General features: G+C 37.3%; 1 protein-coding gene across 1 annotated transcript in view; it reads right to left on the bottom strand.

Annotated features, from left to right (window-relative positions):
• Positions 1–27,041, bottom strand: part of COL4A5 (collagen type IV alpha 5 chain) — a 259,474-nt gene that overhangs the window by 146,465 nt on the left and 85,968 nt on the right. The window contains exon 2 of the mRNA XM_030807170.1: positions 5,727–5,786. Coding sequence (XP_030663030.1) covers positions 5,727–5,786 — 60 coding nt within the window. The remainder of the gene's footprint in view (positions 1–5,726; positions 5,787–27,041) is intronic.

Here is a 27,041-nt window from a genome sequence, read left to right as displayed (position 1 = left end):
GAAATTTATAGCACTAAATGCCCACAAGAGAAAGTAGGAAAGATCCAAAATTGACACCCTAACATCACAATTAGAAGAACTAGAGAAGCAGGAGCAAACACATTCAAAAGTTAGCAGAAGGCAAGAAATAACTAAGATCAGAGCAGAATTGAAGGAGATAGAGACACAAAAACCCTTCAAAAAATCAATGAATCCAGGAGCTGGTTTTTTGAAAAGATCAATAAAATTGATAGACCCCTAGCAAGAATAATGAAGAAAAGAGAGAAGAATCAAATAGATGCAATAAAAAATGATAAAGGGGATATCACCGCCGATCCCACAGAAATACAAACTACCATCAGAAAATACTATAAACACCTCTATGCAAATAAACTAGAAAATCTAGAAGAAATGGATAAATTCCTCAACACATGCATCCTCCCAAGATTAAACCAGGAAGAAGTTGAATCTCTGAATAGACCAATAACAGGCTCTGAAATTGAGGCAATAATTATGAGCTTACCAACCAAAAAAAGTCCAGGACCAGACGGATTGACAGCCGAATTCTACCAGAGGTACAAGGAGAAGCTGGTGCCATTCCTTCTGAAACTATTCCAATCAATAGAAAAAGAGGGAATCCTCCCTAACTCATTTTATGAGGCCAGCAGCATCCTGATACCGAAGCCTGGCAGAGACACAACAAAAAAAAGAGAATTTTAGACCAATATCCCTAATGAACATTGATGCAAAAATCCTCAATAAAATACTGGCAAACCAAATCCAACAGCAAATCAAAAAGCTTATCCACCATGATCAAGTGGGTTTCATCCCTGGGATGCAAGGCTGGTTCAACATACGCAAATCAATAAACGTAATCCAGCAGATAAACAGAACCAAAGACAAAAACCACATGATTATCTCAATAGATGCAGAAAAGGCCTTTGACAAAATTCAACAGCCCTTCAGGCTAAAAAATCTCAATAAATTAGGTATTGATGGGACGTATCTCAAAATAATAAGAGCTATCTATGACAAACCCACAGCCAATATCATACTGAATGGGCAAAAACTGGAAGCATTCCCTTCGAAAATTGGCACAAGACAGGGATGCCCTCTCTCACCACTCCTATTCAACATAGTGTTGGAAGTTCTGGCCAGGGCAATCAGGCAGGAGAAGGAAATAAAGGGTATTCAATTAGGAAAAGAGGAAGTCAAATTGTCCCTGTTTGCAGATGATATGATTGTATACCTAGAAAACCCGATCATCTCAGCCTAAAATCTCCTTAAGCTGATAAGCAACTTCAGCAAAGTCTCAGGATACAAAATCAATGTGCAAAAATCACAAGCCTTCTTATACACCAGTAACAGACAAACAGAGAGTCAAATCATGAGTGAACTCCCATTCACAATTGCTTCAAAGAGAATAAAATACCTAAGAATCCAACTTACAAGGGATGTGAAGGACCTCTTGAAGGAGAACTACAAACCATTGCTCAACGAAATAAAAGAGGATACAAACAAATGCAAGAACATTCCATGCTCATGGATAGGAAGAATCAATATTGTGAAAATGGCCATACTGCCCAAGGTAATTTATAGATTCAATGCCATCCCCATCAAGCTACCAATGACTTTCTTCACAGAATTGGAAAAAACTACTTTAAAGTTCATATGGAACCAAAAAAAGAGCCCACATCGCCAAGACAATCCTAAGCCAAAAGAACAAAACCGGAGGCATCACGCTACCTGACTTCAAACTATATTACAAGGCTACAGTAACCAAAACAGCATGGTACTGGTACCAAAACAGAGACATAGATCAATGGAACAGATCAGAGCCCTCAGAAGTAATACCACACATCTACAACCATCTGATCTTTGACAAACCTGACAAAAACAAGAAATGGGGAAAGGATTCCCTATTTAAGAAATGGTGCTGGGAAAACTGGCTAGCCATATGTAGAAAGCTGAAACTGGATCCCTTCCTTACACCTTATACAAAAATTAATTCAAGATGGATTAAAGATTTAAATGTTAAACCTAAAACCATAAAAACCCTAGAAGAAAACCTAGGCAATACCATTCAGGACATAGGCATGGGCAAGGACTTCATGTCTAAAACACCAAAAGCAATGGCAACAAAAGCCAAAATTGACAAATGGGATCTAATTAAGCTAAAGAGCTTCTGCACAGCAAAAGAAACTACCATCAGAGTGAACAGGCAACCTACAGAATGGGAGAAAATTTTTGCAATCTACTCATCTGACAAAGGGCTAATATCCAGAATCTACAATGAACTCAAACAAATTCACAAGAAAAAAACAAACAACCCTATCAACAAGTGGGCGAAGGATATGAACAGACACTTCTCAAAAGAAGTCATTTATGCAGCCAAAAGACACATGAAAAAATGTTCATCATCACTGGCCATCAGAGAAATGCAAATCAAAACCACAATGAGATACCATCTCACACCAGTTAGAATGGCCATCATTAAAAAGTCAGGAAACAACAGGTGCTAGAGAGGATGTGGAGAAATAGGAACACTTTTACACTGTTGGTGGGACTGTAAACTTGTTCAACCATTGTGGAAGACAGTTTGGCAATTCCTCAGGGATCTAGAACTAGAAATACCATTTGGCCCAGCCATCCCATTACTGGGTATATACCCAAAGGATTATAAATCATGCTGCTATAAAGACACATGCACATGTATATTTATTGCGGCACTATTTACAATAGCAAAGACTTGGAACCAAGCCAAATGTCCAATAATGATAGACTGGATTAAGAAAATGTGGCACATATACACCATGGAATACTATGCAGCCATAAAAAATGATGAGTTCATGTCCTTTGTAGGGACATGGATGAAGCTGGAAGCCATCATTCTCAGCAAACTATCGCAAGGACAAAAAACCAAACACTGCATGTTCTCACTCATAGGTGGGAATTGAACAATGAGAACACTTGGACACAGGAAGGGGGACATCACACACCAGGGCCTGTTGTGGGTGGGGGTAGGGGGGAGGGATAGCATTGGGAGATATACCTAGTGTAAATGACTAGTTAATGGGTGCAGCACACCAACATGACACATGGATACATATGTAACAAACCTGCACGTTGTGCACATGTACCCTAGAACTTAAAGTATAATAATAATAAAGTAATAATTAAAATACAGTTTCCATTACTCTGTTGTGATTCCTTATTTGGTCAGGCATCATGAGGAGATTTTCCTTTTCTATTTTCTCCTTTAAATCATCGTCTACAAATTCCAACGTCTGTGTTAGTTCAGGGTTGGTTTTCATTGATTGGTCTTTTTCTTGACTGTAGATCGCTTTTACTTGGTAAGTTTTTTTTTTCTGAGACGGAGTCTCGCCCTGTCGCCCAGGCTGGAGTGCAGTGGCGCAATCTCGGCTCACTGCAAGCTCCGCCTCCCGGGTTCACGCCATTCTCCTGCCTCAGCCTCTCCGAGTAGCTGGGACTACAGGCGCCCGCCACCACGCCTGGCTAAGTTTTTTGTATTTTTAGTAGAGACGGGGTTTCACTGTGGTCTCGATCTCCTGACCTCGTGATCCACCCGCCTCGGCCTCCTAAAGTGCTGGGATTACAAGTGTGAGCCACCGCGCCCGGCCATACTTGGTAAGTTTTAATTGCATACTGGACATTGTAGGTAATATGGAGAGATTCTGGATTCTCTTAACTTCCTCTGAAGAGTATTGATTAAACTTCTATTTTAAGAAATAGTATAGTTAACTCAGCTGAACTTGAACTTAAAACTCCATTCTCCTTTCAATGGACAACAGTTAAATCTATGCTCAGTTATTGCAGACTTCCAGCTGTTCCTTTTTGCTGGGTTGTATGAACCTTCCTCTATAGCTATGAACTTCAGGATTCAAGCAAGAATTTGGATGGAATCTATAAGCAATTTTCTGAGCTCTTTCCAATGTGTTTCCCTACATTCCAGTATATCCCCCTTCACTTTTCAGCCATTCTGCCATCCTCAGCTCTGTCTGCTGACTCAAGCCAGTAAGACCATGGGTTTTTGTCTGGGTTTTAGCCTTCTTTTGCCATGCAGACTAAGGGCTGTACTCAGGGGAAAAGCCATATAAATGCAAATATGCCCAGTGTATTTCCTTTCTTTCAAGTGCAGAGTCCTCTCCTCTTTTTCCTTTGGTTATTTTCTTGTACTATCAAATAGCTGCTATATTTTGTCCAGAGTATTCCATTCTTATCTTAAGAAAAGTTAATCTGATAAACATCACTCTACTATTATACGAAGTTAATCCCTCTTGGTATTTTCACCACTACAGAAATCACCCTTACTGTGAAACTACTCCCATCAAACTAATGTTACTCAAATAAGTGTTCTGCAGAAGACTATCCAATTAATATTAATAGCTGCTCTGTTGGGGGAAAGTCTATAACATGGTCAAATGGGGCTTGGAAATGTAGCATTACAAAACAAACAAATAGATTTCTTTGCTCCAGAACTTTTAAGAATGTCTAATATGCTAACGTAGCTTCTATGCCTCTAAGTAGATTATGCCCTAGACATACTGTCCTAAACTGCTTCATATATAATTAGCAGCATTCACTCATTTATTCAAAAATATTGAGCCCCAAAGAGTGGAGACAAGAGTATGATCCCATCTCCTAGTATAACTCTCTTTAGGCTATAATTCGCTATCCTTTTTTTATTTGATAATATTAATGTCATTCACTGACAGTGCTTAGGCTTATGCTATATAATCTTCACCAATACTTTGTAATCATAGTATCTGTACAATAGGAGATGCTGCTGTGGAAAAAGTAACATAGAAATAAACATTCAGCTGGGCATGGTGGCTCACGCCTGGAATCCCCTGCTGAGGTGAGCAGATCACTGGAGGCCAGGAGTTCGAGACCAGCCTAGACAACATGGCGAAACCCCATCTCTACTAAAAATGCAAAAATAAGCCAGGCATGATGGTGCATGCCTGCAATCCCAGCTACTTGGGAGGCTGACGCACGAGAACTGCTTGAACCCATGAGGCGGAGGTTGCAGTGAGCCTTGATTGTGACACTGCACTCCAGCCTGGGTGACAGAGCAAGACGTGTCTCAAAAAAAAAAAAGACGTTCATCTATTATTAACCTGCATAGACTAGACAAAAATACATGAAATTGTCTGGTATCTGGCAGAGATTAGTAGCTTGATAAATGTTTAGTTTCCTTCTTAAGTGTTTTTCCCCTGTCTTTGCCTTCAACAAGACCAATCAGAGTTTGGCAGATTATAGCTCTCAGGCCAAATGCAGATATTAAAGGACCCCAACACTTACCCAAAAGTAGCCATTGGGCTAGGGTTTCTGCACTATAGTCCCTTCTGTGGTCGCCAGAAATATGTTACAGGAAAAGGGTCCTGATCCAGACCCCAAGAGGCTCATGTTCTATGATCCAAGAGCTAAGAATACTTTTTAGTCACTTTCAAAGGTCTATTTATATAAATAAGTTAAGAATATGTGACAGAAACTGATGTGTCCCATAAATCCTAAAATGTTTGCTATATGGCCTTTTACAGAAAATCTTTGCTGACCCTAAAATATAATCTAATCCTTATAAGCTCTCTAAAATAAGCAGTACAATAGGATTCATTTCACTTACTTAAGTACTGAGATAGAAGCTCTGTTTTTTAAAAAAAATTTATTAAAAACATTAGTTTACTGGCTTTACTAAATTTTCAAATGCCAATCTAAGACCTCACCTTTTCCCCTTTTATGCCACTGCAGTCACACTTTGATCCTGGAGAACACCCATAGCAAGCCTATAAGGAAAAGAAAGAGGGAAAAAAATCATTAAATATGAACCCAAAAATCAGACTCTGACTTACAGCTCAACTGAAATCAACAATCCAAACTTGTAAGATAAATACCAGAAAAATATCTGAAAAGATATACGAAATTGCAAATAACAGTTACGTCTCAGGAAGCTTTCACCTTTTATTATATGCACTTCTGTCTGAACTTTTCAAAATGAGCAAACATAATTTTTATAATTTTAAAGTGAAAAATATCATTTTACAAGACATTAAAAATGAGACATCTCTCAATAAAGGCTAAAGATCGAAAGCTACACCAAGTTCTACTTACAACAACAAAAACCCATGCACATATATTCACATATAAAGTACAGACATACATCTCAAAGTTAATTATTCTTACATTAACAGCCATTTGGGGTTATCACTACCCTTTACCTCTTCATTAATGCATGAGTGTTGACAGTATGCACAATCTAAAATATGTTAAAAATGGAAAAGAAATTCATACAACTTCCCTGTAATATGATTTGCCACATGTCCAAACTCTCAGGAACTCTTTTTTTCTTCTAACATTGCTTGTAAAAAATTACCTCTCACTCTGTATTAGCAATGACCTTGGCAACTAGACAACAATGCCTACCACTTCAAGTCACTTGTTTCTCTCCATTCATGAGCAATGATGGAGCATAAAATATATAACACTATCTTTTACCACCTTCCTTTCTTTTCTTTGCTCCTACTCCTTTATTGCTAATAATAGCTCAGTCTGTAACAGCTTTACCATAAATGCTGCTCCCACAGTCTAGATGTTCTACACAGGCATTGAATCATATTAGGAATTGAGGTCCTCAAGCCAGAAAAATATCCTCCTCTAAAATAGAAAACCTATAGAGGAAAAGAATACAGTATGTGACTTCTGCCATTCAGTACTATACTTTACTCTTAGAAAATGAACTGCTTAGAAAAACAAGTTAGTTTAATATACACGGTTAGCTCAGTGTTTATTTACAAGGAGGTGGCATTCTTTTCATCAGATAGATATCAGACTGAGTTACTGAAACCTTCATGTGACATAAATACCAAATAATGCCAAACAACCTTGAGGGCCTTTGATATAAAATACCTTAACCTGCTGCTCAACATTCCATGATTTCCTTTACTGTAGTCACTACCAAAGTACGCTCCTCAGCCCTTTTGAAAGTACTGACCTTATCCTTCTGATCAGAACTCCTAACTAACTCAGCTGCAACTAGAAGTCACCTTCATGCTGAAACCTCTTTTCCTGATTATAAGAGCAAACTACAATGTCTTGATGTTGGAGTAATCTCTCATTCACACTACAAGAGGCTGCTCCAGTGAAAGCTATGCTCCTGACACTTCAAACAGAAAGTCTGTTATGCCACTATTATTTATTATTCATAGATGTTTGGGGGTTATATACTGATTTTAGTATTTTACGCTAACTACACTACAGATTAAATAGGCTTATTCAGACTTACTCATATCAAACATGAATTGAATATTACTGGAGGCCAGAAAAATTGTTAGGCACTAGACTTCTAAGATGAGTAACACACAGCTCCCTCCAACATATGTAACTAATTCAAGAAATACTTATTGATCACCTGTTATGTGACAGCCACTATGTTATGTTAGGTGCAGGTAGAAGTACAAAGTATATCATTGCTCTCTAATGGGAAGGATGAACCCATCTACAAAAAATTGTATTACAATGTGCAGGAAACAGAGGTTAATTAAAAATATATAATATTTTTGTACAAACATAAGTTTTAAGTTCCAGACTATGGATTTTATAAAATTTAGAAGATACCATTTCACAAGAAGATACTGATTCACAAGACAGTAGTAACTGTCAACAGTCGTAGTCCCTGAATTAAATTGTGCATATTGTCAACACTCATGCATTAATGGAGAGGTAAAGAGGAGTGATAACCCCGAATGGCTGTTAATGTAAGAATAATTAACAACTGACATTGAAATGCATATCTGAACTTTATATGTGAATATATGTGCATGGGTTTTTGTTGTTGAGAGTAGAAGACACTGTAGCTTTCCATCTTCAGCCTTTATTGAGAGATCTTCTTCTTTTAAATACAAATTAAGCTCCTAAAAATAATGCAAAGCAATAGCCTGACAGGATTTCATTGATATGAACAAGTTTTTGTGTGACCTGTCTTTATAATTGCATTTTGACTTCTCAGTATCCAACAATAGCCCCTAACTCCTAATATAATTTATAAACAAGCAAAGCCGTAAATACTCTCGCATGTCATTTTACAAGTAATTTTGTATAATTTTTTACAATTTTTTACAATTTTCTATTAACATATAGCTTTACTTTAGAGAGAACACGGATTAAAACAGTTGTGAATTATAGATAAATGTGTTTAAATTCAATTTAAAATTTTAATTTATATTCTATTTATTTCACCTAGGTTATAAGAATGACTGGTACTCATAGGTTAAAACAGGCAATTGTAATACGCACACCAACCACTAGATGCCACTTTCTATACAGTTATAACAGTGGCGCCCACAAGGAGATAGCCCCAGTTTGACATTTGGTTAATGGAACAATTTGTTTTTTTACCAACATCTATTAATATTGATTAGGTGTCTAATAAACACAAGCACAATAATAGTTCTATGAGTTGTACAAAAGTAGATGTAGGTGCTGCCTTTAAGGAACTTCCAATCTAGGTTTTTTGTTTTTTTAAGTAACTAGGTATTTTATTTTTTAAGTAACTAGGTATTTTCAGGGCATATGAAAAGAACATCAAAATACAATGGAATAATGATACAGCGGTATATCATAAGTTTACTTCAGAAGTTGAATCATTTGACCATGGACAAATCATTTCCATACTCTTAGGCTGTTTTCTCATTTGTAAAATGGCATACATAGACAATATGATCTCCTTAGGTAGCTTCCAGATTTCACTCTCTGTGATTCTGTAGGATTTGCCAGGTAAAAATGAGTGGTATAGTCAATAATTGCTATCAAAGTTAAGAAAAACAGTTCTCTTGAGCCTGAAAGTATTGACAAAGGCTCTGTGGAGAAAGTGAATACCTGGACTTGGAAGGATAGACAGAAAGCTACCTAGAGGAAAAATTGCCATGCTAAGCATGATTAAAATATGAAATCGATTGGGGCGAAGAAGTATGATGAACATTAAGTACCTCAGTCTAAAAGGCTAAGTTCGTATGAAAAAAACTAATTCTTCAAAATCACTGAAAATGAAAGAAGCAAGAAAATGATGAAACTACAGTAATATTTTAAATTTTTATTGTGAGAGAAAGTAATAAATGAGTAAGGAAAGTTTTGTATTATCACACAGTAAAACACATCACAACACTACAATAATTAAAATAGTATGGTATCCAGTTAACAAAAATAGGAAGGCCAGAAACAGATCCACACATGCACGCATGCGCGCGCACACACACACACAACTACTATATGATAAAAGTTGACTTGTCAAATAGATGTGAAAATGAATTTTTCAACATATGGTGCTAGAATAAATATAAAAAATAATAAATTTAGATCTCATGCTGCTACAATTAAAACAGCAGGTATTAGACTTAAAAGTACAAATAAAAACAAATTCTGCATGAATTAGGGCCACCTAAAGAACCTCACAAAAATTCACATACCAGCAACCCATCCTAGATTCTTCCAGTAAGCCTGAAGTTGAATAGCAGAATCTGAAATTGTAATAAACATCTCTAAGTAATTTTGATGCAGGTGTTCCAAGGAGACACATACTACAAAATAATGGCAGAGAGAAATAAGAAATATTCCAGTAATGTGGCTAGTTAGGTATCCAGACTGAAATGCTTACTTAAAAAAAAAATGCTTGGAAAAAAGTAAAAACTTCCTAAAAGCATCAAAGGGAAGCACAATAGGATTTATCAAATCAAAATCTAGGGAAAACCAAAAAATGAACTGACCAATGAAACTACTTTTTCCCGGAGGACATTTGCCAAACTTGGATAATTTTCGGGTTTTGTTTTATAATTTCTTTTACTGTAAGGGTGTACCTCACAATCTCACACCCAGGGAAGTGGAAGAAAAGATCTCTTGGTGCTTAGCAGAGAAGTATAGGAAAAAAACCCTTAAAAAACTCACCACAAACTGGCCAGATTTGCAATCCAAATTAGCATTACCTGAGTGGACTCTGACTGCATTGACCTTCTAGAGGCTAGGCAAAAATACATACAAACTCTACGTAGAAAAAAACATGCCTTCATAGTAAAATTCAAATAATTCTAATGCATCATTTTTTTAAAGGAAGATGAGATTTCCTAATTAAAAACCATTAAGCATACAAGAAAAAAACCATAAGCAAAAACCAAAAGAAACATATGACAACAGAAAGTAGTCACTAAATATTTCAGACAGTGGAATTATCATATAAAAAATATATAGTAACTATCTTTACAATTATAAAAGCATTTTTCTAACTTAAAAATAATAAAGGGAGCCAGCAATTGTATGAAAATGACATAGCTTAATTGAAATAAAATATAAATTCTAGAAGTAAAAGCTATAGTAATTGAAATTTAAAACTCAATGGATGGGCTTCACGACAGACTAGATAGAGCTGAAGAGAGACAGAATAAAGTTAAAAGACTTAGTAAAGCTAAAAAGAAATTATATATAATGTGGTATAGAGATAAAACATGGAAACTGTGAAATAATCATTAAGAGACATGGAAGAAAGAGTGAGGAAGAATAACATAAAGGAAATTGGGATTCTAGAAGAGGTGAGAGAGGGAATAAAGACAATACTAAAGAGACAATGGCTAAGATTTCTCAAGAAAAATCTACAGATATTTGTGATTCAAGAAACCAAACAGATCCAATGGCATAAAAATAAAACCTGAAACTAGGTGCAGCAGAACATAACTGCATAACGTAAAAGTAAAGGAAAGGCCTTAAAAGCATCAAAAAAGACAAGACAGACCGCCTTCAAGAGAGTGAAAATTAATTTACAGATTAGTTCTCAGAAGCAATAATCAAAGCCAGAAGACCACGGAATGACATCTTTAATATGCTAAAAACCCAGTTCTCTTCATCCTCCCCCTCCCTGCCACTCACCCTTTCCAGTCTTTGTTCTCTGTCTTTCCACTCTCTACCTCCATATGGTCAATTTTTTAGCTCCCACATACAAGTGAGAACACGCAATATTTGTCTATCTGTGGCTGGCTTATTTCACTTAAGAGAATGACATCGAGTTCCATCCATGTTGCTGCAAATGACATGATTTCACTAGTTTTTATGGCTAAGTAGTATTCCATTATGTATATGTACCACATTTTCTTTATCCATTCACCTGTTGATAAACACTTAGGTTAATTGCATATCTTTGTGATTATGAATACTGCTGCAGTAAACAGGCAAGTGTAGGTATTTCTTTGATATATTAATTTCTTTACCTTTGGATAGATACCCAGTAGTGGAATTACTGGGTTGTATGGTGATTCTATGTTTAGTTTTTTTTCTTTCTTTCTTTCTCTTTCTCTCTCTCTATTTCTCTTTCTCTCTTTCTTTCTTTCTTTTAAATCTCCATACAGTTTTCTGGTGGCTGTACTAGATTATGTTCACAACAGCATATAAGAGTTCCCTTATTTTTTTATCCTTGCCAACATCTGTTGTTTTTTGTCTTTTTATTAATAGCCATTTTGACTGGGATAAGATGATATCTCATTGTGGTTTTCATCTGCATTTCTCTGATGATTAGCGATGTTGAGCATTTTACATATACCATTTGTATGTCTTTTTTTGAGAAATGTCTATTCAGGTCCTTTGCTTACTTTAAACGGGATTAATTGGAGTTTTATTTTGTTTTGTTTGTTTGTTTGTTTCCTGTTGAGTTGCTTGAGTTCCTTTTGTATTCTCAATATTAGTCCCCTGTCAGATAAATACTTTGCAAAAATTGTCTCCCATTCAACAAGTTGTTTATTCCCTCTGTTGATTATTTCGTTTTTTGTTCAGAAGCTTTTTATTTAATATAGCCCCATTTGTCTATTTTTGTTTTTGTTGCCTGTGCTTTTGAGGTCTTAGTCAAATTCTTTGCCTAGACCCATGTCCAGGAGAGCTTTCCCCTGGAATTTCTTCTAGTAGTTTTATATTTTCAGGTCTTATATTTACATAAAATTTTAGCTTGTTGAATTGCTTAAGTTCTTGTAGATTCTGGATATTAGACCTTTGTTGGATGCACAGTTCACGAATATTTTCTCCCATTCTGTAGGTTGTCTGTTTACTCTTGATAGTTTCTTTTCCTGTGCAAAAGAAGATTTAAGTCTTTAATTCATCCTGAGTTAATTTTTGTATATGGTGAGAAATACGGGTCCAGTTTCATTCTTCTACATGTGGCTATCCAAGTTTTCCAGCACCATTTAATGAAGAGAATTACCTTTCCCCAGTGTAAGTTCTTGTCAGCTTTGTTGAAGATCAATTAGCTATGAAGATGTGGCTTTATTTCTGGGTTCTCTATTCTGTTCCATTGGTCTATGTTTTCATAACAATATAATGCAGTTTGGGTTACTACAGCCTTGTAATATATTTTGAAGTCAGGTAATGTGATGCCTCCAGCTTTGTTTTTAGGTCAGGGTTGCACTGGCTATTCAGGCTCTTTTTTGATTTCATATACATTTTAGGATTTTTTTTCTAATTCTGTGAAAAAATGGCATTGGTATTTTGATAGCGATTATGTTGAATGTATAGATTCCTTTGGGCAATATGATCACTTTAACAATATTAATTCTTCTGATCCATGAGTATAAAATATTTTTCCATTTGTTTGTATCATCTGCATTTCTTTCAACAGTGTTTTGTAGGTTTCCTTGTAGAATCTATCATCCTTGGTTAAATTTATTCCTATGTATTTTACTTATTTTACCTAATGTAAATGGAATTGCTTTCTTTCTTTCCTGGTTAGATCATTATTGGTGTATAGAAAGGCTACTGATTTTTGTACATTGATTTTGTATCCTGAAACTTCACTGAATTCATTCTTTAAGCTTCTCTAGATAGATATATCAGTAATGAGGGGCAATTTGACTGCTTCTTTTCCCATTTGGATGCCTTTTTTTATTTTTCACTTGCTTGATTGCTCTTACTAGGACCTCCAGTACTATGTTGAATAAGAGTGGTGAAAGTCAGCATCCTTGTCTTGTTCCAGTTTTCAGAGGAAAAGATTTCAGCTTTTCTTCATTTAATATGATGTTTGCAGTGGATTTGAAGTATATGGCCTTTATTATGTTAAGGTATGTTCCTTCTATGCCTAGTTTATTGAGAGTTTCAATCACGAATGGATGTTAAATTTTATCAAATGCCTTTTCTGCATCTATTGAGATGATCATATTGTTTTGTCCTTCATTCCGTTGATGTAATGTATCACATTTATTGATTTGCAAAGGTTGTGCCTTCCTTGCCATAAATCCCAATGGACCATGTGTATTATATTTTTGAGGTACTGTTGAATTTGATTTGCTAGTATTTTTTAAATTGTTTTTCAATCAATCTTTACCAGGGATATTTGCCAGCAGTTTTCTTTTTTGGTTGAGTCCTTGTCTGATTTTCATATCAGGGTGATTCCTTGAGGAATGAATTAGGGAGAATTTCCTACCCTTGAATTTTCTGGAATAGCTTCAGGAGGATCGGTATTATTTCTGTCTTGTATGATTGTTAGAATTTGGCTGTGTATCCATCTGGTCCTGGGCTTTTCTTCGTAGGGAGAATTTTTATTACTGATTCAATCTCGCTACTCATTACTGGTCTGTTCAGATTTTCTATTTCTTCCTGATTCAATCTTGGTAAGTAGTATGTTTCCAGGAATGTATCCATTTCTTCTAGGATTTCCAGTGTGTCAGTGTATAGTTGTCCATAATAATCTCTGATGATCATGTGTATTTTTGTGATATCAATTGTAATGTCTTTTTTTCATTTCTGATTTTATTTGGGTCTTTTCTTGGTTAGACTAGCTAGCAATTTACAAATTTTGTGTATCTTTTCAAAGAAGCAGTTTTACATTTTGTTGATCCCTTATGTTTGCTTTTGTAGTCTCTGTTTAGTTCTGCTCTGATCTTTGCTATTTTTTTTTTTCTTCTGCTAACTTTCGATTTGGTTTGTTCTTGCTTTTCTAGTTCCTCGAGGTGCATTGCTAGATTGTTAAATTTTTATTTTTCTACGTTTTTAATGTAGGCATTTATTGCTATAAACTTCTCTCATAGCACTATTTTTGCTGAATATGTATGTTGTGTTTACATTTTCACTTCAATAAATTTTTAAATTTCCATCATAATTTCTTCATTGACCCAGTGGTCACTCAGGAGCATGTTATTTAATTTCCATGTATTATCAGAGTTTCCAATCTTCCTCTTTGTATTGATTTCTAGTTTTATTCCAAAGTGGTCTGAAAAGAAAACTGATATTATTTCAATTTTTAAAATTTGTTGAGACTTATATTGTGGCCTAACACATGATCTATCCTGGAGAATGGTCCATGTATAACTGCAGGATGTATATCCTGCAGTTGTTGGGTAGGATGTTTTGTAAATGTCTGTCAGGTTTATTGGGTCTGAAGCCCTATTTATATCCAATGTTTCTTTGTTGATTTTCTGTCTGGATGATGTGTCTAAATGCTGAGAGTGGAGTGTTGAAACCCCCACTTTGATTGTATTGTCATCTATTTCTCTCTTTAGAATATTTGCTTTATGAACCTGGATGCTACAGTATGGGGTGCATATATATTTGGAGTTGTTGTATCTTCTTCCTGGATTGTTCCATTTATCATTATATAATGACCTTCTCTGCCTTTTTTTTTTAACTGTTCTTGACTTAAACTCTCTTTTATCTGATATAGATATAGCTATTCCTGCTTACTACTATTTCCCATTTGTATGGAATATCTTTTTCCATCCCTTTACTTTCAGTCTATATGTGTCTTTACTGTTAGGGTGAGTTTTGTATACGTAGCATATAGTAGCATCATGTTTTTTTAAAAATTCTTTCAGCCATTTAATATATTTTAAGTGGAAAATATAATCCATTTACATTCAAGGTTATTATTAATATGTGAAGCTCTGTTTCTGTAATTTTGTTAATGGTTTTCTGGTTGTTTTATATATTATTTGTTTATCTCTTTTTCTCTTTTTAATTGTTTTTGAGGTTTGGTAGGTTGCTATAGTGTTACCACTTGAGTCCTTTCTTTTCCTTCTTTGATTGACCATTTTATCTGTGAGTTTTATAATTTCATGTTCTTTCATTATCTTAAATATTGTCCTTTTGCTTCCAGGCTTAGGACTCACTTGAGCATTTTTTGTAGGGTCAGTCTAGTCATAAAGAATTCCCTCAGCATTTGCTTGTCTGTGAAAGATTTTTTATTTCTTCTTCATTGATGAAGGATAATTTTGAGGGATGTAGTATTCTTGCCTGGCAATTTTTTTCTTTCAGCACTTTGAATATATTTATCCCCATTCTCTTCTGGCCTGTAAGCTTTCTGCTGAGCAATCCACTGTTAATTTGATAGGGTTTCATTTAGAAGTGACTAGACACTTTTACTGTTTTCAGGATTTGCTCTTTATATTTGATTTTAGACATTCTGACTATAATGTGCCATGGAGAAGATTTCTTTGCATTATATCTACCTAGGGATCACTGAGCCTCCTATGTCTGATTGTGTAAACCTCTCACTAGAATTTGGAAGTTTTCACCTATTCTTTAAATAGGTTTTCTAATCCTTTCTTTGTCTCTTCATCCTCGGGGCTAACAATAATTTTTAAGAGTTGATCAATTTATGTTGTCCCAAATGACACAAAGCTTTGCTTATTCTTTTAAAAATTCTTCTTTATTTCTACCTGACTGGTTTATTTAAAAAGAACTGACTTCAAGTTTTGAGATTCTTTATTCCACCTAATCTATTTGATTCTTTTTAAAAATACTTATCTCTTTAGTAATATTGTTCATTCTTATCCTTAACTGTGTTTTGATTTATTTGTATTGTTTTTTGGAATTATCTTATATCTCACCCAGCTTCTTTAAAATAGATATTTTGAATTCTTTCTCTGGAATTTCAAAAGTGTCTTTTTGATTAAGATCTATTGTTGTAGAATTATTGTGTTCTTTGGCAAGTGTCATATTTCCTTGCTTTTTCATATGTCTTGTGTCCTTGTGTTGGTAACTGTGCATCTGGTGTAACAGTCATTTCTTCAGGGAAGGATATTTTTCTGAAGATGTATCTAAGATATTGGCTGTGTATAGTACTTTGACTTTGATTCTGTTCATAGTACTATAGTCTCTGTGTGATTTCTTTGGCTGTAAACAGCATTAGTGGTGTTTATGGTTCCCTTGGTGTGTTAGGGTATGGTTATTAGTGAAGGCTGTAGTGAAGTTGTGCTGAGGACTGGAACAACAGGTGAGCTAGTCTTAAGGCTGCAGTGGTGGCACCAGTGGGCTGAGCATGCACATCTTTGTGCCCTAGAGCATTTTACACTGGCACTGGTGTTGGCTGTTGTCAGTGGGCCTATTCTTAGGCCTCCAGGTGTCTTGCTTGGATGCTGATAATGCCAGCAGTGGACCAGGTGGGTGAGCAGGTTCTTCAGTACCTGGGCAGCTGGCGTGGCGTGGGTGATGGCAGTAGCAGTGGACGGACAATTGTCTGGGTCCTGAGCAGTGTGCACTGATGTTGACAGTAGCTGCAATGGGCTGGGTAGGCCCGTGTCCAGGTCCACATGTGGTGCTTACAGGCAGGTACCAGCTGAAGTGGTAGTGGTTGGGAGTTTAGGCCCAACATCAGGCCCCAGGAGGACTGGGGCCCACAGTGGTGGATTGGGTTAGATAATCCCCAGGACCTCAGGCTATGTGTTCTCTCTCAGAGCAGAAGCTCGGCTCTGCAGCTTGTGCTCAGGACCCCAATGGTGAGTGCAAGCACCAGCTCTGTTAGGTGGGGGTAGGGGTAATATTCAGTATCCAGGTGGAGTATTCAGGTGAGGGGTGGTAGCAGCCATGCTGAGACTCTGCCACTGGAAAGAGTGGGGCTGTCCTTGGTGGCCTCAGCTTGGGCTGGTGGGTAGGTGACATGCATTTCTTTCATACTGTGGCATTTAAAATATAGAATTAAAAGAAATACACACTGGTAATACGATGTAAGTGAGATAGGGTGAAAGAAGTTAAAACATTCTTAAGGTCTTTGTAACTGTGTAGAAAACTGGTAAGGATATTGATTACTTTGGACTTTGATACATATACAACCTAGAAATTGTCATTTCTAGGGTAAACCTTTAAAAAAGATAAATAGAGTATCAATCCCAAAGTAATTGAGGGGCACAATACTTAATACATCCAAAAAAAGATGAAAGAGAGGCAGACAGAGAAAGTGATACCTTAAAATGCAAGACAAATAAAACAAATATATCAGTAATTACATTAAGTGTAATTAAGTGTAAATCAACACAACTTGGGACAAATTTGGAATAAGGTACATTATAAAAAACAACTAGCACAGACTCTTCAAAAAGTCAATGCCAGCTGGGTGCGGTGACTCATTCCTGTAATCCCAGCAATTTGGGAGGCCAAGGTGGGAGGACCACTTGAGCCTGGGAGTTCACATCCAGCCTGGGACACAAGATGAGACCCCTATCTCTACCAAAAAAAAAATTAAACATTAACCAGGCATGGTGACATGCACCTGTAGTGTTAGCTACTCGGGAGACTGAGGAGGGAGGATCACTTTAGCCTATGAGATTAAGGCTGCAGTGAGCCATGACTGTTCCATTGCACTCCAGTATGTGCAACAGAGCAAGACCCTGTCAAAAAAAAGAAGAAAGGAAAGGAAAGGAAAAGAAAAGAAGAAGAAGGAGGAGGAGGAAGAAAGAAAGAAAAAGAAAGGAAGAGAGGAAAGAACGAAAGAATGAAAGAAAGAAAGAAAGAAAGGAGGGAGGGAGGGAGGAAAGGAGGGATGGAGGGAAGGAAGAAAGGGAGAGCGAGAGAAAGAAAGAAAGAAAGACGAAAGAAAAAAGGCACAAAGAAGAAAGAAACAAGAAAGAATAAAGAAAGAAAGAGAAAGGAAGAAAGGAAGAAAGAAAGAAAGAAAGAAAGAGGAAAAGGAAAGGGAAAAAGTCAATGCCATGCCATGGGAGAGATGACTTTGTGAATGGCAGTGTGAGGACCTCTGTGGACCATCTCCCTAGCAAAACAATGATATGTGGTGAAATTTATGTTTTAAAAACTCAAGTATCTGGATATTGCCCTAAGAACATACAGCCAATGAAGAAACATTCAACAATATGTTAAATCTTGATATATACAACAGGTATCTATGGCATTATGACCTGCTCCTTCCTTCTCTGCCTCCCTTGCTCAGCTTCACAAAAGCTTCACCCAAGGTAGGTGCATCCATAAACCAGGGCTCCTTCTCCTCCCAGCTCCCAGTTAAGCACTACAGTATCTCACAGGAGGGAACAGGTCATCAGCATTTCTGATCTCCCCCTACCCTGTGTTTCCTGTTATAGAAGCTCTGTTCCAAGTGAGAGTAGCTGACAGTTCTTAGGTTCTTGTCGTCCACACAGCCCTAACTCATAAGGCAAAAGCTCTACTCCAGCCAGGCACGGCAGCCCAGGAGTATTTGATCTGATTGCCCTCACTCTAACTTGCTCATAGAACAGAAGATGATGCTGAAGGAGGCAAGCCAGGAAGATCAAAGGCTATTCTTCCTGCTTAGTGCCCTGCTAATAAAGCAGGGGTGTTACTCCAAAAGAAGGGGAACACTGTTCCCGCTCCCAGCTCTGGAACAGTATCAGCAATTTTGCCTAGAGTAAGAGAAGACAGTAAGAATAGAGAACTCTACAAATCTTAAGTAAACTCCAATAGGTTATAATTTACATGGTAAGCAACCATTAAGAAAAACAAACAAAAAATACATTAAATAAAATCATTAAAGAAACTGCAATATTAAACTAGAAAATATTCACTTAATAAGAAAAAGAAGGCAGTAGAGGAGAAACAGAAGAACAACAACAAAAAACCATGAGATACACAGAAAACAAAAAGTGAAATTATGGACAAAAATCCAACTATATCAATAATAACATTGAATGTGCATGGATTAAACAAGCCAAACAAAAGTCAGAGATTGTCAGACTTCATAAAAAAATCAAGATCCAATGGCAGCTACAGAACACATTAGATTAAAACATACAAAAAGGTTGAAACTACAAGGATTGAAAAATACAATCATGCTAATAGCAACCTTAAGGAAGCTAGAGTAGATGTAATAATAACAGACAAAACATATTCTAAAACAAAAAAATTCTAGAGAGAGAGAGAGGCATTTTATAATGATAAAAGGGTCAATTCTACAGGAAGCCATGTCAATTATAAACACAGATACATCTAACAACAGAACACCAAGATACATGAAACAAAAACTGGCTGAATCTAAGTAAGAAATAGACAATTCAAAAATAGTTGAGGACTTCAATACTCCACTTTTAATAATGAGTAGAACAGTGAGAGACCCAAGATCAACAAGGAAATAGATGACTTGAACAACACTATAAACCAACTGCATCTAAGACACGTCTATTCAACACTCTGCCCAATAACAGTAGAATATACCTTTTTCTCAAGAATGCATAGAACATTCTCCAGGATAGATCATATGCTAGGACATAAAACAAACATCAATAAACTTAAAAGTATTGCAATCACACAAAGCATGTTTTCCAACCACAATGGAATAAAATTAGAAATCAATAACAGAAATAAACAGGATATTAACAAGTATACAGAAAATAAATAATTCACTTTTAATTAACTTATAGGTCAAAGAATAAATGACCAGGTTTATTAGAAATATTTTGAGGTGAGTGAAAATAAAACCACGAAATACCAAAACATATGGGACTGGTTTAAAGCAGTGATTAGAGATAAATTTGTAGCAGTAACTGCCTATATTAAAAAAGATGCCAAATCATAAACTAACATTTCAAAGTAAAACATTAGAAAAAGAGAGCGAAGTAACCCTAAAGTAGAAAGAAGGAAATAATAAAGATTTGAGCTGAAATTAATGAAATGAACAAAAAAAAATGTATAGGGAAAATCAACAAGATCAAAAGCTGGTTCTCAGAAAAGCTCAAAAAATTGTCAAACCACCAAGAAAAGAGAAGACTCAAATTAAAAACAGAAATAAAAGAGAGGACATTACTATCAAGATCAGAATAACAGGGAACTTCCTCAACTTGATAAGGGCATCTACAAAAAACCCACAGCTAACACTATACTTAATGGTGAAAGACTGAATCATTTCCCTATAAGACCAGGAACAAGACAAGAATGTCCACTCTGTCATTTCTTTTCCACATAATCCTAGAGGTTCTATGTCAGGCAATTAAACAAGGAAATTAACAATCCATATTCAATTTTTTTCATTTTTAATTTTTTGTGGGTACGTAGTAGGTTTATGTATTTATGGGGTATATGCGATGTTTTGATACAAGCATGTAATGTGAAATAATCACATCACAAACCATCCATATCAAAAAGAAGGAAGTAAAGCCCTGTCTCTTTCCATAAGACACAGTCTTGCATACAGAAAATCCTATTAGAGCAAATAAATGAATTTAGCAAGGTCACATGGTACAAGATCAATATATAAAAATCAATTGTATTCCTATAGACTAGCATGAAGTTAAGTGAAAAAATCCATTTACAACTGCATGAAAAGGATAAAATTCTTAGGAATAAACTTAAGAAATGAAAAATTTTTACTCTGAAAAACTACAAATCATTGTTGACAGAATTTAGAGAAAACCTGACTAAATAAAAAATTATCCCATGTTCATGGATCAGAAGACTTAATATTGCTAAGATGATAATGCTCCCCACATTTTTCTGCACCTTCAAGGCAATCCTTATAAAAATTCCAACCGCCATCTTTGCAGAAATGGAAAAGTTGATCATAAAACTGACATGAAATTCATAGGGAATTGCAAGGAACTCCAAAGGCCAAAATAATATTTAAAGAACAAAGCTGAAGGATTTACACTTCCCAATTTCAAAATTTGCTACAAACCTACAGTAATCAAACCAGTGTGGTACTAGCAAAAGGACAGATGTGTAGATCAATGGGACAGAACTGAGATTACAAAAATAAACCCATACAACTATGGTGAATTGATTTTTGACAAAGGTGCCAAGGACATTCACAGAGGGAAGGAATAGTATTACAATAAACACTGCTGTAACAACTGGATACCTATATGCAAATGAATAAACTTGGACCTCTCCCACACACTATACATAGAAATTAACTTAAAACAGATCAAAGATTAAACACAAGAACTAAAACTATAAAACTCTTAGAAGAAAACACAGAGCTAAATATTCTTGGGCCGGGCAGGGTGGCTCATGCCTGTAAATCCAGCACTTTGGAAGGCCGAGGCAGGCAGGTCACCTGAGGTCAGGAGTTCAAGACCATCCTGGCCAACATGGTGAAACCCCATCTCTACTAAAAATACAAAAATTAGCTGGGCATGGTGGCACATGTGCCTGTAATTCCAGCTACTCAGGAGGCTGAGGCAGGAGAATCACTTGAACCCAGGAGGTGGAGGTTGCAGCGAGCCGAGATTGTGCCAGTGAACTCCAGCATGGGCGACAGAGCAAGACTCTGTTTCAAAAAAAAAAAAAAGGAGGAGGGAGCCAAGATGGCCAAATAGGAACAGCTCCGGTCTACAGCTCCCAGCGTGAGCAACACAGAAGACGGGTGATTTATGCATTTCCATCTGAGGTACCGGGTTCATCTCACTAGGGGGTGCCAGACAGTGGGCACAGGACAGTGGGTGCAGCGAGCCAAAGCAGGGCAAGGCATTGCCTCACTTGGGAAGCCTAAGGGGTCAGGGAGTTCCCTTTCCTAGTCAAAGAAAGGGGTGACAGACGGCACCTGGAAAATCAGGTCACTCCCATCCTAATACTGCGCTTCTCCGATGGGCTTAAAAAACGGCACACCAGGAGATTATACCCTGCAACTGGCTCGGAGGGTCCTATGCCCACAGAGTCTCACTGATTGCTAGCACAGCAGTCTGAGATCAAACTGCAAGGCAGCAGCAAGGCTGGGGGAGGGCCACCTTCCATTGCCCAGGCTTGATTAGGTAAACAAAGCAGCAGGGAAGCTCCAACTGGGTGAAGCCCACCACAGCTCAAGGAGGCCTGCCTGCCTCTCTAGGCTCCACCTCTGGGGGCAGGGCACAGACAAACAAAAAGACAGCAGTAACCTCTGCAGACTTAAATGTCCCTCTCTGACAGCTTTGAAGAGAGTAGTGGTTCTCCCAGCACGCAGCTGGAGATCTGAGAATGGGCAGACTGCCTCCTCAAGTGGGTCCCTGACCCCCAAGCAGCCTAACTGGAAGGCACAGCCCAGTAGGGGCAGACTGACACCTCACACGGCCGGGTACTCCTCTGAGACAAAACTTCCACAGGAACAATCAGGCAGCAGCATTTTTGGGTCACCAATATCCGCTGTTCTACAGCCACCACTGCTCTACAGCCACCGGTGCTGATACCCAGGCAAACAGGGTCTGGAGTGGACCTCTAGCAAACTCCAACAGACCTGCAGCTGAGGGTCCTGTCTGTTAGAAGGAAAACTAACAAACAGAAAGGACATCCACACCAGAAACCCATCTGTACACTACCATCATCAAAGACCAAAAGTAGATAAAATCACAAAGATGGGGAAAAAACAGAGCAGAAAAACTGGAAATTCTAAAAAGCAGAGCACCTCTGCTCCTCCAAAGGAATGCAGTTCCTCACCAGCAACGGAACAAAGTTGGATGGAGAATGACTTTGACGAGTTGAGAGAAGAAGGCTTCAGATGATCAAACTACTCCGAGCTACAGGAGGAAATCCAAACCAATGCCAAAGAAGTTAAAAACTTTGAAAAAAATTTAGACGACTGTATAAGTAGAATAACCAATACAGAGAAGGGCTTAAAGGAGCTGATGGAGCTGAAAGCTAAGGCTCGAGAACCACATGAAGAATGTAGAAGCCTGAGGAGCCAATGTGATCAACTGGAAGAAAGGGTATCAGTGATGGAAGATGAAATGAATTAAATGAAGTGAGAAGGGAAGTTTAGAGAAAAAAGAATAAAAAGAAACGAACAAAGCCTCCAAGAAATATGGGACTATGTGAAAAGACCAAATCTACATCTGATAGGTGCTCCTGAAAGTGACAGGGAGAATGGAACCAAGTTGGAAAACACTCTGCAGGTTATTATCCAGGAGAACTTCCCCAATCTAGCAAGGCAGGCCAACATTCAGATTCAAGAAATACAGAGAATGCCACAAAGATACTACTCGAGAAGAGCAACTCCAAGACACATAATTGTCAGATTCACCAAAGTTGAAATGAAGGAAAAAATGTTAAGAGCAACCAGAGAGAAAGGTCGGGTTACCCACAAAGGGAAGCCCATCAGAGTAACAGCGGATCTCTTGGCAGAAACTCTACAAACCAGAAGAGAGTGGGGGCCAATATTCAACATTCTTAAAGAAAAGAATTTTCAACCCAGAATTTCATATCGAGCCAAACTAAGCTTTATAAATGAAGGAGAAATAAAATACTTTACAGACAAGCAAATGCTGAGAGATTTTGTCACCACCAGGCCTGCCCTAAAAGAGCTCCTGAAGGAGCACTAAACATGGAAAGGAACAACTGGTAACAGCCACTGCAAAATCATGCCAAATTGTAAAGACCATTGAGGCTAGGAAGAAACTGCATCAACTAACGAGCAAAATAACCAGCTAACATCATACTGACAGGATCAAATTCTCACATAACAATATTAACTTTAAATGTAAATGGGCTACATGCTCCAATTAAAAGACCCAGACTGGCAAATTGGATAAAGAGTCAAGACCCATCAGTGTGCTGTATTCAGGAAGCCCATCTCACGTGCAGACACACACATAGACTCAAAATAAAAGGATGGAGGAAGAGCTACCAAGCAAATGGAAAACAACAAAAGGCAGGGGTTGCAATCCTAGTCTCTGATAAAATAGACTTTAAACCAACAAAGATCAAAAGAGACAAAGAAGGCCATTACATAATGGTAAAGGGATCAACTCAACAAGAAGATCTAACTATCCTAAATATATATGCACCCAAAACAGGAGCAGCCAGATTCATAAAGCAAGTCCTGAGTGACCTACAAAGAGACTTAGACTCCCACACAATAATAATGGGAGACTTTAACACCCCACTGTCAACATTAGACAGATCAACAAGACACAAAATTAACAAGGATACCCAGGAATTGAACTCAACTCTGCAACAAGTGGACCTAATAGACATCTACAGAACTCTCCACCCCAAATCAACAGAATATACATTTTTTTCAGCACCACACCACACCTATTCCAAAATTGACCACATAGTTGGAAGTAAAGCTCTCCTCAGCAAATGTAAAAGAACAGAAATTATAACAAACTGTCTCTCAGATCACAGTGCAATCAAACTAGAACTCAGGATTAAGAAACTCACTCAAAACTGCTCAAATACATGGATACTGAACAACCTGCTCCTGAATGACTACTGGGTACATAACGAAATGAAAGCAGGCATAAAGATGTTCTTTGAAACCAACGAGAACAAAGACACAACATACCAGAATCTCTGGGACACATTCAAAGCAGTGTGTAGATGGAAATTTATAGCACTGAATGCCCACAAGAGAAAGCAGCAAAGATCCAAAATTGACACCCTAACATCACAATTAAAAGAACTGGAAAAGCAAGAGCAAACACATTCAAAAGCTAGCAGAAGGCAAGAAATAGCTAAGGTCAGAGGAGAATTGAAGGAAATAGAGACACAAAAAACCCTTCAAAAAATTAATGAATCCAGGAGCTGGTTTTTTGAAAAGATCAACAAAATTGATAGACTGCTAGCAAGACTAATAAAGAAGAAAAGAGAGAAGAATCAAATAGACACAATAAAAAATGATAAAGGGGGTATCACCACCGATCCCACAGAAATACAAACTACCATCAGAGAATACTACAAACACCTCTATGCAAATAAACTAGAAAATCTAGAAGAAATGGATAAATTCCTTGACACATACACCCTCCCAAGACTAAACCAGGAAGAAGTTGAATCTCTGAATAGACCAATATAACAGGCTCTGAAATTGTGGCAATAATCAATAGCTTACCAGCCAAAAAGAGTCCATGACCAGATGGATTCACAGCCGAATTCTACCAGAGGTACAAGGAGGAGCTGGTACCATTCCTTCTGAAACCATTCCAATCTATAGAAAAAGAGGGAATCCTCCCTAACTCATTTTATGAGGCCAGCAGCATCCTGATACCAAAGCCGGGCAGAGACACAACAAAAAAAGAGAATTTTAGACGAATATCCTTGATGAACATTGATGCAGAAATCCTCAATAAAATACTGGCAAATCGAATGCAGCAGCACATCAAAAAGCTTATCCACCATGATCAAGTGGGCTTCATCCCTGGGATGCAAGGCTGGTTCAACATACCCAAATCAATAAATGTAATCCAGCAGATAAACAGAACCAAAGACAAAAACCACATGATTATCTCAATAGATGCAGAAAAGGCCTTTGACAAAATTCAACAACCCTTCATGCTAAAAACTCTCAATAAATTAGGTATTGATGGGACATATCTCAAAATAATAAGAGCTATCTATGACAAACCCTCAGCCAATATCATACTGAATGGGCAAAAACTGGAAGCATTCCCTCTGAAAACTGGCACAAGACAGGGATGCCCTCTCTCACCACTCCTATTCAACATAGTGCTGGAAGTTCTGGCCAGGGCAATCAGGCAGGAGAAGGAAATAAAGGGTATTCAATTAGGAAAAGAGGAAGTCAAATTGTCCCTGTTTGCAGATGACATGATTGTACATCTAGAAAACCCCACTGTCTCAGCCCAAAATCTCCTTAAGCTGATAAGCAACTTCAGCAAAGTCTCAGGATACAAAATCAATGTACAAAAGCACAAGCATTCTTATACACCAATAACAGACAAACAGAGAGCCAAATCATGAGTGAACTCCCATTCACAATTGCTTCAAAGAGAATAAAATACCTAGGAATCCAACTTACAAGGGATGTGAAGGACCTCTTCAAGGAGAACTACAAACCACTGCTCAATGAAATAAAAGAGGATACAAACAAATGGAAGAACATTCCATGCTCATGGGTTGGAAGAATCAATATCATGAAAATGGCCATACTGCCCAAGGTAATTTATAGATTCAATGCCATCCCCATCAAGCTACCAATGACTTTCTTCACAGAATTGGAAAAAAACTACTTTAAAGTTCATATGGAACCAAAAAAGAAAGAGCCCACATCGCCAAGTCAATCCTAAGCCAAAAGAACAAAGCTGGAGGCATCATGCTACCTGACTTCAAACTATACTACAAGGCTACAGTAACCAAAACAGCATGGTACTGGTACCAAAACAGAGATATAGATCAATGGAACAGAACAGAGCCCTCAGAAATAATGCCGCATATCTACAACTATCTGATCTTTGAGAAACCTGACAAAAACAAGCAATGGGGAAAGGATTCCCTATTTAATAAATGGCACTGGGAAAACTGGCTAGCCATATGTAGAAAGCTGAAACTGGATCCCTTCCTTACACCTTATACAAAAATTAATTCAAGATGGATTAAAGACTTACATGTTAGACCTAAAACCATAAAAACCCTAGAAGAAAACCTAGGCATTACCATTCAGGACATAGGCATGGGCAAGGATTTCATGTCTAAAACTCCAAAAGCAATGGCAACAAAAGCCAAAATTGACAAATGGGATCTAATTCAATTAAAGAGCTTCTGCACAGCAAAAGAAACTACCATCAGAGTGAACAGGCAACCTACAGAATGGGAGAAAATTTTTGCAACCTACTCATCTGACAAAGGGCTAATATCCAGAATCTACAATGAACTCAAACAAATTTACAAGAAAGAAACAAACAACCCCATCAGAAAGTGGGCAAAGGACATGAACAGACACTTCTCAAAAGAAGACATTTATGCAGCCAAAAAACACATGAAGAAATGCTCATCATCACTGGCCATGAGAGAAATGCAAATCAAAACCACCATGAGATACCATTTCACACCACTTCAAATGGCGATCATTAAAAAGTCAGGAAACAACAGGTGCTGGAGAGGATGTGGAGAAATAGGAACACTTT

Source organism: Nomascus leucogenys, chromosome X, assembly GCF_006542625.1.
Source record: "Nomascus leucogenys isolate Asia chromosome X, Asia_NLE_v1, whole genome shotgun sequence".
Lineage (NCBI taxonomy): Eukaryota > Metazoa > Chordata > Mammalia > Primates > Hylobatidae > Nomascus > Nomascus leucogenys.
This window is presented reverse-complemented; position numbering and strand designations above follow the sequence as displayed.